This window comes from Anser anser (assembly GCF_964211835.1).
Source record: "Anser anser genome assembly, chromosome: 9".
Classification (NCBI taxonomy): Eukaryota; Metazoa; Chordata; class Aves; order Anseriformes; family Anatidae; genus Anser; species Anser anser.
In genome coordinates this window covers 18,942,882-18,954,917 of record NC_139729.1, presented here as the reverse complement: position 1 = coordinate 18,954,917, position 12,036 = coordinate 18,942,882, and the positions used below count along the sequence as shown (strand labels likewise).

General features: G+C 63.1%; 1 protein-coding gene across 1 annotated transcript; it reads left to right on the top strand.

Moving 5' to 3' along the window:
- The first annotated feature begins 8,388 nt into the window (after nucleotides 1–8,388).
- Nucleotides 8,389–12,036, top strand: NPPC (natriuretic peptide C). Its single transcript, XM_083848288.1, has 3 exons — nucleotides 8,389–8,919; nucleotides 10,093–10,396; nucleotides 11,664–12,036. Exons 1-2 carry the CDS (start codon nucleotides 8,827–8,829, stop codon nucleotides 10,381–10,383), a joined length of 384 nt encoding a protein of 127 aa, XP_083704414.1. The 5' UTR covers nucleotides 8,389–8,826; the 3' UTR covers nucleotides 10,384–10,396; nucleotides 11,664–12,036.

The window sequence follows — 12,036 nt, the reverse complement described above, 5'->3', positions numbered from 1 at the left end:
CCTCTTCCGGGTCGGAGGCGGCCTACGGGCCGCGGCGGGGCTCACAAGGCCTCTCCGAGCGAAGCGGCCGCTCCCCGCCTCGGCCGGGCCGGCGGCGGGGCCTCAGGAGGGGCCGTGGCGGGGCGCGAGGGGTCCGGGCCTCGGCCTGGGGCGTGGAGGCGGCGGCGCTGTGGGGCTGGGGTGCCGTGGGGGAGGCGGAAGGGCGGTGAAAGCCTCGAAGTGCCCGGTGTCTGCTTCACAAGAGTCATTAATCACGGAGTCGTTAATCACAGAATCACTGATCACAGAATCATTAATCACAGAGTCATTAAGGCTGGAGAAGACATCCGAGATCACCTGGTCCAACCGTCCCCCTACCACCAAAGTCACCCACTCAACCATGTCCCCAAGCACCACGTCCAACCTTTCCTCAGACACCCCCACAGACAGTGAGGGACTCCACCACCTCCCTGGGCAACCCATCCCAATACCCAACCACTCTTTCTGACAGTAAATTTCTCCTCGTTTCCAACCTGAACCTCCCCTGTCGCAACCTGAGGCCATTCCCTCTAGTCCTATCGCTAGTTACCTGTGAGAAGAGGCCGACCCCCAGCTCCCCACAGCTTCCTTGTGCCCCCAGTGCCTTTCTGAGCCCCCCAGCCCCGCAGCACCACAGCGCCCAAGCAAATGGGCACCTCGCGGTGCTGAGCGGCCTGATCCTCACCGGGATCAGGCAGAGCTTCGCGTCGGGGGGGACAGCACATAAAGGATGAGGCAAGGGGCTCATTCGCTCCCTGCTCTTCCTGATGCCGCAGGGCTTTGTAGCAGAGGGAGATCCAGGGTCTCCCTGGCTGGGAATAGGTGATTCGGCCGTACTGTTGTTACCTGAAAATCACACTGGGCTTTCTAGAGAACTGCAGTCAGCTGAAAAACTGGAGAGCGAGAAACCAGCCTCTCCAAGCAAGACTGGCACCCCCAGTGCCCGCTGTTTGAGCTGTCTGCCTGGAGCAGCCCCTCAGAGCATGCACAGGGAGGTCCAAAGGGACCTCAAGCATGTCTGCAAGCAGGGGCTGGTGTAGAAAGGCTCTGCTCAGTCTTTTCTTCAGCAGGAACCTTGGTCTGTGCAGGCCATGCTGCTCCTTCACTTGGGAAGGGGACAACACCAGGCTGGTGTCTGCAGCACCTGGTATCGGTCTAGAGGCCATGTGTGATGCACAACCCATGACTGCCAGTCCCACTCCTCCTGGACATGCACCACCCCAAGGCCCTGCTCGTAGCGTGCTGAGCCCCGTGAAGCCCTGGTGATAACGCCGAGATGGAGCTGCTCAAGGGGAAGCCCCAGTGGCAGCCATGCAGACACAGACTGCTCTGTTTCCTGCCATTGGGTTGGTCAAGGGAGCTGCCCAAAAGCAGAGCGCTTTTGCTGTGGGGACCACAGGCGGTGGGCAAAGATGCCTTCGGTGGGACAGTCACATCTCCCCTCATGCTGGGATGCAAAGGCAGCATCCTGCTCACATGGACCACAGACTCAGCTCTGCCCCAGCACAGCTGGGAGGCAGCAAGCCCCCATACTGGGCACACAGCCGCGGCACAGCAAGGAAGCGAGCGTCCCTCCTCTGCATGAGCGGAGCCACCAGTGTGCAGCAGCTGGTCCCCCCAGATGCTGGAGGGCAGACGTAGTTCCCGGCTGGAGCGGGCCCCGGGGGGAGCACAGTGATACGGGATCCCCCTTTCAGTGCTCTCCCCTTTCCTCCTGCTCTCCCGGCCGCTGCCAAAGCAAAGCGATTGCCATGTGCTCTGCTAACGGCATGGCAGCAGCACGTCCCCAGCTGTGCAGGGCAGGCCCTTCGGTCTGCTTGCCCGCTTGGATGAGTGGGAGATGGGGTGGGGGGACCCAGGAGCCCCCAGCCCCGCTGCCCCCCTCTCTGTGAAGCCAGGTGGGAGCAGGCGGCTCCCCTCCATGCCGCTGAGTCACGCCGTGTCTCTGCTCCTCTTCACCCCCGTGGGGACAAAGCCAAGCCCGCAGCTTGGCCGGGCTCCCTGCTGCACCAGGTGGCACCACCAGCTGCCCCGTTCCTTCCACAGGAGACGAAGGACTGGGGGGGGGAGGAAGCGGGGGCATTCGATGTTTGTCAGCAGCGCTGCCGGCGCGGGGGCCTGCGGTTTCGCAGTGATATCATGTGTGGCAAGAGGGCCACGGCTTGGCGGCTGGACGCCTCCATCGTCCCCGCCTCCTGCCTCCAGCTGTGCCCTTGTTGCGCAAGGGGCCGTGAGCCCAGTAGGGCCTGGAAATGGGTCTAGTGCATGGGGCAGAGCCTGCACTTGTGCCCGTTTAGTTCTGCTCCATCACTGGCCCAGGCGGATGAGAGAGACAGCAAAGGCGTGCCACCCCCCTGGTGCCCTGAGGGCAGGCAGCGCCCTTCCTTTGTGCACTTCGAACGAGGGCACACGTACACGTGGCAGCAGCCCAGGATGTCCCGACACAGCCCCTTGCAGGGAAGGGCTGGCTGCTTCCATCTTTTATCTGCCGTCCATGACTATCAAGCAGAGAGGAGCGCTCACCTCACCACCATCCCACGACCCTCCGTGGTGCCTCACGGGCTTCCTCAAAGGGCAGATTTTTCCCCTGCGCTCTCATTCCCTGGGGTTGTGTAGCAGCAGGCCCAGCCCGGTGTCCCAGCTTGCTTTCCCACAGCGCAGCATTATCTCACCATCTTCCCCCGGGCAGTTACGGGTGGCTGCTACCAACATTCGAGGCAGGAACGTGTTGCGGCACCTCGGCCGAGGCGAGCGCGCCGCGTGGCTCATCAGCTTACGAAGGCTTTGGCTCCTCCGCCGCTTGTGGTTTCGGCGAGGAGCAAAGGCCCGCCCTGCGCTCGTTTACCTCAGCGTTAATCAGGAGTGACTGGCCGAGGGGACGGAGCCACCCCGGGGTGACTCAAGGAGGGGAGCAATGGATGGGAGCCGAGCAGTCCCTCGGGCACCTCCGTCTGCTTCCTGCAGCCCACCCAGACAGAGAGGGGCCACGGGTTTGTGCTGGAGTGTCTGAGCACCCTTGGAAATGCCTCGACTGCAGCAGCACCCGAGTTCAGTCAGACCCTCACCACTTTGCCATTGCTCGGGCCGCAGGGAGCCGCCTGGCTTCTTGGCCTGAGGACACAAGCCGGGGGGACAGAGGAGAGTGAGGCAGATTTATTGCCATAAATTAGCTAAAAAACATCTCTCTCCTTAATAGATACCCATCTGCTAGCCGTGTCACAACCAGTGTGGTCTTGCCCCACCTGTCCTTCAGCTTCTTCAGTCTTCTCCCGAGCCCTCCATACCTCTGGTTGGGAAATCCACCACCAAAGATCAGGACTGGTGGGTTCCCATCTCCTCCAGACAAAGCAGCGCCTGCAGGAATGCCGGCAGCTCCCCCCGGGCAGGGGACAGGTCTGCTTTGGCTGCGTTTGTCCAGGGAGACCCCAACCCCAGCCAGGAGGGCCAGAGCTGAGATAGAGCTGAAGGGGACAGCAGGGAAAGAGGAGGGATGCCAGGGTTGGATGTTGAAGCAGCAGGGCTGGGGGCTCCTGGCCTTGCCTCCTGGATGCCATCAAGTCTCATCCTCAGCAATCCTCCCTGCTTGCTTATGGCCAAACCCCTCCAAAATCCAGCCCTTGGTTTGCCTTCATCCCCCTCCCCAGAGTCAGAAGCAGGTTGGAGCCTCCCAGGGATGCTCAGAGCGGTTTCGGGCGATAAATCTCCTGGTCCTGGCGTGCTGGGGCGCAGGCAGAGACACGGCTCCACTCCCACCAGGCAGCAGCGGGACACTGCGGCCGGGCACGTCCTGGTGAAGGCGAGCGGGGAACGGTGGCCCCGCTGCCGGCTGGCAGGCGGAGCGGTGAATGAGAGCGTAACTTATCAGTATTACCTCATGTGAAAGCCCTGCGCCTTTGTATCTCAAGCAAACCCTGGCCATTATGTCCGCGCGGGCTCGCATTGTTGTTCTGCCTGGCTGCAGAAAGTCGGGGCTGTGGAGCCCCGCACGTCCACAGGGCTGGGCTGGCTCCTGCCCTCAGCCCCCCCATGCGAGACGCTCAGGCCCCTTGCCAAAATAAGGACAGAAAGCCCCAAATTGGCTCCAGTGGGACCACAGTCCCAGGAGGACCGCCGCAACCCCGAGAGCAGCAGGGATGCAGCTCCGCACATCCCTCACGTGCCCACCTCCACCCCGGCCCGGTGTGCTCCGGGGAAAGCCCCATGGTTTCGCCCCAAAGGACCGATGCCAAGCAGGATTCCCAGCAGTTCCTTGGAAACCGGCTCGGGGCGTGCAGGGCAAAGCAGCCAGTGCTGCGGGGTTTCTTCCGAGCCAGGCGTGGGAGGTGCTGCCAAGCCACGGCCAGCCAGAACCTGGCCCCGACGTGCCCGCGGCGCTGACGGCAGAGCCCTGGGGATATGGGGGTGGTGTGGGGGGAATATCGGGGCCAGGCTGGGTGTCTGTTCCCCCTGTGGTCTGTGGGGGCCTCCCCGGTGGCTCCGCATGAGGCTCGGCTCCCTCTGGCCTCATTCCTCCTCTGTGGGGACAAGCATGGTGGTGACAACCCACCGCCGGCCTTTCCTGGCCATCACCGCTTTGGGCAACAACCCTTCCCAAAGGGATGCTCAGTGCCAAAACCAACAGGATTAGGCTGATGTTGGGGCCTTATTGCAGCTGAAATTTTCCCAGACCCCCCTTTTTCTTTTTTTTTTGAGGGCAGTCATCTGGGAAAGGGAGGACAAAGAATATGGCATTTAGGTCAGAAAATCCCAGCAACCTTCTCCTACATTAGCTGCAGAGCCGGGGCTGCTGGTAGCTGGAGGCGATGCAATTCACATCCTCCGTGGCTGACACAGGGGGAGACTCACAGCGTGTACTCACCAGCGCATCGTAATTGCCTAGTTTTTTTTATTTTTAATGTTCAATTAAAGTCTGAGAAGTCGTGTTCCCACTCCAGCCCTGGAGCACAGCCATCCCCATGCAGCCCTGGGGAGAAGAAACACCCAGGAAGTCGGGAGGTGGCCGGAGCATCCCGGGTACCTCTACGTGGCAAACCCCAAACGGCAGCACCAGCACAGGGCTTTCCCTCGTCCCCTTGCCCTCGCTGCCCTGGGGGGTTTGGGAAGGGACAGCGTGTCCCCGTCCCCTCCTGCTCCATCAGGGCAGCTCCCCATCAAATAATGCCGCTTTGGGACGAGGGGTTGTTGGACACGCGTGTGTCCTGGACCAGAGCCTTCTCCTACACCCAAAGGAGACGGGGGGAAAATGTAAAACCATTTAGTGTTTCCTGTACTACCTCATTCAGCAGAAGCATCCAAAATAAACACCCGGGATGTTCAAACAGGCCGAAAGCTGCCATCGGCGTTGCAGGCGCAGAGAGCCGGGCCGGTGGCTGAAGAGGCACCCGCAGCCCACGGGGGCTCCTGTGCTGGGGGGGCTCCCGGCATCCAAACCCCCCTGCCCTCGGGGCTGGTGGTTTCCCAGAAATCTGTCCACGGAGCCTGAAAAATCCCCCCTTGAAACTGCTTCTTGCTGAGCCTGCAGGCTCCGGACCCCCGGAGGGGGACTGCAAAACCTGTAGAAAACTGCGAGCTGATGAAATCTCCCATCACATCACCTTGAACCCCCCCGTAGCGCTCTCTCGGCAGCCGCCAGCCCACGTCTTGCTCCTGGGCACTGCCACTGGGTGCTGCCGGAGGGGGATTCTCCTGCTCCATCCTGGCGTGCAGGGCACAGCCCGGACACACGTCTTCCTGCCACTCCTTGGGGCTGGCCTCTACGTTTCTGGCTTGATTTTAAGCCGGCTCAGGCGGGCAGAGCTCAGTCGTGTTTTAAATCCTCTCAGGGGTCACCCCATGGGACGTGAGCGAAACCTGGCCCCTCGCTTCGGCAGAGCAGATCCTGGGGGGTTTTACAGGAGCCAGCTCCCCCCAGCATCACTCAGCCCTCCCGTGGGATCAGGCAGCAGCCCTGCAGAAACACCCGCACTGTCGCCACGCGTGGTGACACCGTGACCATCTCCCCCCGCCCCGCATCACGCTGGCACCAGTCACACTCCACGAATCCCTCTCCAGCCATCCACTGGCGTCCCCCGCTTCCCTCCTCAGCAGGCAGCCCGCTTCGGCGACGCTCGGTGGCTTTTCCTAATTTTCAGCCCTGCAGCACGCAGCTCCCTGCTTTCCGTGGGTTTCCATCGCTTGCAGCCCGGGGGCAGTGCTCTGCACAGCGCGGGGCTCCTCGCACGCTGGGTGATGCTCAGGAGAGGGGGCGAGTGGCTCGGGCCTGAGCTTGACAGAGTGACACGGGGACACCTTACGCCCCGCTGCTGCCACACGGGGACATTAGGTGACACGCAGAGCACTCACGTGGGGATTTTCACACCTTCTTCACATCTTCACACCTGACCCCCAGGGCTCCATCCCTCCCGGTCGCGCTGAGGGGAAGCCCACAGCCACTGGGTGGCACAGGCACCATCCCTTCAAGGGTTAAAGGCTTTCAGCCCCCATCCCCAAAAGCAAAAGGTTTCCCTGCTTTTAACTCCTTCCTAACTATCCCTTCTCTCCCCTCCAGGAGTTTTTTGCCGCCGTGAAGCAGCGCCGGTGGATTCAGTCTGGTTCTGGTTAAGGGCAAGGCTTTGTGTGCGCCACGTCTCTGAGTGCAGCGCGTTTCGGCAGGGCAGGCAGAGTGATTTGAATAACAACACTAATTGGATTTATAAAGAACAGCCCCCCCCCGGACCCGAGGCTGCGCGCGGTGTGACAAAGAAAACACGCTAATGAAAACCACGCCGGTGGAAGCCTGGCGGAGCGCGGCGGCAGGACCCGGCCGTGCTGTGGCACTCGTGGCCACGCTGGGATGCTCCAGCACGGGGCTGGCAGAGCCGCAGCCGGCTGCATCCCCTCGTCCCATGGCTGCAGGGGGGCTCACAGCCAGCAGCTTGCAGCCCTTCCTCCCCATGCAGTGCCCCCAGCCCCGTGCCCCGGCTCCTTCCCCGCCTTGGGCTCCCCTGGGAGAAGCCGGGGCTGCTCTCAGCGTCCGGGCAGGAGCCTGGGACCTCGTGCACCCTGCCAGCCCCAGGCTGCGGGGACCCACAGCCCGGCTCCCCTTCCCTCTGTGCTTTTCCCCGAAGCGGGGCAGTGCTGCAGAGCATCCCTCCTGCCGCCTGCGAGAGGCTGCGTGGCACCCAGCCACGGGGGGCGAGTGCCGAGCCCCGGGAAGAAAGAAGGGGGCCTCTCTGCTCCGTGCCTGCACCCGCGGTTACCTGGCACCCGGGGCCGGCTGTAACGCTAACTCCATCGCCTTTATCTGCCTGCACGCAGACGAATGCCCAAGTACAACTTTGCGCTCCAAAAAGCCCAAGTTGTCTCCACCTGGCAGGCGCAATGGAAAAACCACCGAGACCTTCTCCTTCCAGCTCCCGTTCGCGTGGAGCTGAAAAGACGATTCCCTGCAAAGTGGCCTGTGCCCAGTAGCCCGGGCTGTGGAGCAGAAAACCACAGACCCCCGAGGAGCCTTGCCACCCCCCCCCCCCCCGGAGGCAGAGCAGAGCCTGGAGAGACCCAGAGAAGGGGCAGCTCCTGCAGGAGGAAGGGACTGGCCTGGAGCTGACCCTGGGGAGAGGGGAATGAGCCCGGAGCCTTCCCCTGCTGCAGGGCAGGGATGTGGGGGCACCTCTCTGCTTGACCACGAAGAGCATCCCTGCGGTTTGGGGGGCCTGGGATGGGGCTGGGCTCCCTCAGTGCTGCTGGGAAGAAAGCAGCAAAAAGCTGCCCCCGTGCTGGTGCCAGGCACGGTGCTGGAGGCACAAATCCTGCCCTCGGCCGTGTGCCCCGAGCCCCTGCAAGCAGCCGGGGCTGACCCCCGATGTCAGAGCCCGAAGCCTCCAGCTCGGGCAGCAGGTGGGAGAGCTGGTGGCCGCGCTGCACAGCCGGGTTTGTTCCTGCGGGTCCTGTCCCCAGCAGTGACCGTGTGACGCTGACTGTGTCCTGCAGAGGAAACCGCCAGCAGTTGTCACAAGCCCCGTGTCCGGGGAATATCAAGCCCCCCAAACCCACCAGGGGAGCAGAGGCAGAGGCCAGGTCCCCCCTCCAAGCCGAGGCATCCACCTGCGTGCCCACAGGCAGCGCCGCTGCCACCACGTCCCTGTGTGTCCCCAGAGCCACTGCCGGGGAGGGCTGTGTCCCCCCTCTCCTGGCAAACAGGGATCTGGGAGATTTAATTCTGATTTAATCCTGGATGGGGGAAAAAAAGTAGAAAATTAAAAAGTGTTTTTTTTTTTCACTCATTTCTGCCTTTGGGACTTAACCCCCCTCCGGGACCCCCCCCCCCCCCCGCAGCCTGCAGCAGCCACCCCCTGCCCTTCCGTGGGGGTCACCCAGGGGAGCGGGGGGAGCAGAGGGGCCGTGGGGCAGTGGGGCACGGGGAGGGCAGGCAGCTCCCAGAGGGGCCCGGGGGTGCTGCGGGGGGCTCAGCCAAATGAACCCCGCTTTTTTTTGTTGTTGTTGTTCTCCAACTCCCCGAGCCCGCTGCCTTGGGCTGATGTGTCATTTGTTCCTGCCAGGGGTGAGGGGACCCCCCCTTTAAATTCCTGCTATTGTGAAGGAGGCCGGGTTGGACCTGGTTGTTTAGATGACATCACCAAGCAGGTTGGGTTATAAAATGAATGAAGCAGAAAGCCCAAGTTCACTGGCTCGGCACTTCGCAGGCGGCTGGAGGGACCTCGGGGCTCCGCTCTGAACTTTGACTCCCGCCCGTCCCGGCCTCTCCCCGGGGGCTCCCCTCCGCTCCCCGGTGCCTCCAGGCCCCCGTCCCCGCTCGCGCTGCCCCGCAGGATGCAGATCTCACCCTTGCTGGCTGGTGGACTTTTACTTGCTCTGCTCTCCGTCAGGCTGGAGGCGAAGCCGGCGTCGCAGCTCCCACAGAAGGTAAGGCTGCCTCTGCCCCGCTGCTCTCCCGGCGCTGCTCCCCCAAAAGTGTCCTAAGGGTGAAGGGGGAGACGTGGGGGCACCCTGGGGTGCACGGCAGGGTCCTCCTTCCCGGGGACTTTTTAGGTGCTTACAGGACCCCCCTTCCTGCCCCACGTGTGTGTGTCCCAGGGACGCCAGCCCCAAACCTCCATCTGGAGGGGGACGCTGCGTGCCCCTTACCCTGCGGGACCACAGCCAGGCAGGGACCCGCTGGCCCCTGGCCCCCACGTCACCCCAGGGTCCCCCCCTGTGTTCTGGGGTCCTGGGGATGGGGATGAGACCCAGATCGTGTGCAGGTGCACGGTGTGAGGCCAGAGCCCAGGCAGGGGCACCCACAGCATCCCCTGGGCATGGGGCACCCCAAAAGCGGGTACCCCCAGGAGCTGGGTGTCCCGCGGTGCTGCGGAGCAGGAGGATGCTCGGGAGGCCACCGCCACCTGCACGGGGACCTGGCGCAGAGAGGGGACAGGGGCTGAGGGGTGGGACGGGGCTGGGGGTGTCGCTGGAGAGAAAGGGGTGATATCGGGGAGCCGGGGAGATAAATGGGGGTGAGCTGCAGCCCCAAGGGGGACGGGGGAAGGCCTGGGAGACGGGGGGCAGCGAGGAAGGGGGTGTGCCCCCAGAGGTGACGAAACCAGAGGATGAGGGGGGGCAGAGAGCACTAACAGGGTGGGGGGCAGCAGCCCTGGGAAGGGGGATCCCTGATCCCCCCCGACTCTACAAAACAGGGGTGCAGCCCAGCATCGCCGTGACCCCGCAGAAGAAGGACCCCCCCCAGCATGAAGGAGCCTGAGGGCTGCCGGGGGGGCTCTGTGACCCCAGCAGGGGAGGGGACACACTGGGGATGCTCCGCCGGGGGGCGAGGGCGCCCTAATCCCAGGGCGGGCAGCACGGGGAGAGCGGGGGCACCGCTTTGGGGAGCGGGGGGCTGCCCCGAGCAGTCCCGGGGTGCATCAGCGGGAGCTGGGGGGGCTGGTTGGGGGGCACACAGCCCCGCAGCGACCCCAAGGGGGGCACCCCAAGGGGGAGAGGGGCGTCCCTGGTTAAAGGGGGTGCAGCTCGGAGCCCAGCGGGGGGGGTGCCGTGAGGGACACCCCCTGACCCTCTCTCTCTCCCCCTCATTCTCCTCAGGCTTCCCGCGGGGCTGCGGCGGCGGCGGCGGCGGCGGCTCCGCCTGAGGCGGCGGGCGCGGAGCGGGACAAGGAGCGGGACAAGGACAAGGAGAAGGAGCGGAGCCGCGGCACCGGCCCCAGGGAGGCTCGGGAGGCCCGGGCCGAAACCCGGCCTCGGGCGGGCTGGGCGAGGCTGCTGCAGGACCCGCCGGGCCGCCGCCACAAGGGCCTGCACAAGAAAGGGCTCGGCAAGGGCTGCTTCGGCCTCAAGCTGGACCGCATCGGCGCCATGAGCGGCCTCGGCTGCTGAGGGACCCCTGGCGGTGAGTGAGGCTGCCCGCGGGCGCTGCTGCCGCTCGCTCGGGCCCTTCTGGGGCTGGAGGTGGCTGGGAGGGTGCCCAGCGCGCTCGCCCGGCCGTGGTTGGCGGCTTCGGGCTGTATTTGGGGGGTCCAGGGCTCCTTGTCCAAGGGAGGAGGCCCCCAGGGCTCTGTGGGGGATGCTGAAAGGAGGTTGGGTGCAGCCCCGTGGGGTGCTGCGAGCCCCGGCTGCGCTACAGGGCGCACACGTCCTGCGGCAGGGTGAGCGAGGCACCCATCGCAGGGTGAGCGAGGCACCCATCACAGGGTGAGCGAGGCACCCGTCACAGCCACACGCAGATTCATTTATTGCAAGGCCAAGAGGATGCGCGAGCCCGCAGGCGCCTCCCAGCAGGCAGCGACGGCAAAGGGCAGCGCTTCCTAACCCGGGCTGAGCGCCTGAGCAGCCCCGATTTGTGTCCCCGTAGGGACTGGTGGGCGAGGGAAGTGTCGCCTCCCCGATGGCACTGGGGGCAGCCCGGCTCAGAGACGTGCCCTTGCCCAGCAGCGGGGTAACCAGACACAGAGAGGACCGCATCCGGACATCCCGACGCTCCGCAGAGTTTTGGGATGAGCAGGGCCCGCAGGATGCTAACGCTGGTCCACGGCCCTGCTCCGAGGGATGTCCCCCCGCTGATGGTGGCCCTCGTCCAGCTGCTCTCAGTTCCCAAGGCGTCGCCCAGCTCTGGGCTCCAAAAAGCAAGTGCGTGCTGCGCAGCCAGCTCGCGGCCGTCCTCCCTGATCAAATTCTCATCAGGAAGCTTTTCACCTCACGTGCTCAGCTCAGCCCGTCTCCCAGCCAGGTCAGGTCCTCACACGCTGCTTCCAAACTGTGTCCTTACCGGGTGCAAGGACCAGAAACCTTCAGCCTGGACTGGGGCAAAGGAGTCCTAGGTCCAACTCCCTTTGGATTCAGCTCCCGCATCTGGTCCTTTCAGGCCGATAATGGTTTAGCGAAGCAGGGAGCCTGAGGCAGAGGCACGCAGGACAAGGCTGTAAGCTCTTTAGTGACCCTCGGGGAGGACGGGGAAGCTTCCCTCAGCCTCCCCCATTAATGCCCAACAGCCAGAAGGCAAAGGGGAAAGTTTTTTTGGCTTTAGCACGAGCGTAGTGTTTGACATCAGCATCCCCCCAGCTCCATGCCAGGATTATTCCAGGGGGGCTTTCAGCTTGGAACGGGGAAGGGCTGTTGCACAGCCAATACTAACATGCACTTGTTCTTGTTCCTTGCAGGGCTTTGAAGCAGCAGTCCGTTTTCTCCTACCACGGCCAGGCATGGCCAGCCCCCAGGCAACGCCTAGAAGAGCAGAGACCCCCCCGAAATGGACAAAAGATGTGGCTGTGTTTTTCTTTTCGGTACGAGGAGTCATGGCACCAGCTGTTTTGGTTTTGTTATTTTTTTAAAAAGTGCTCTCTATCTTATATATATTATATATACAAACACTCACCAAGACAAGGGACAGTGCTTTTCCAAGAGACTGATGAAGCCAGCTGTATAACATTGCTGTTTGTAAATTCATGTCATGCATAAATGTATTTATGTTGTAAAGCTATTTATATATTGTTTATAAAGAGATATTTATAAAAAATTATTTATGTAACTAAA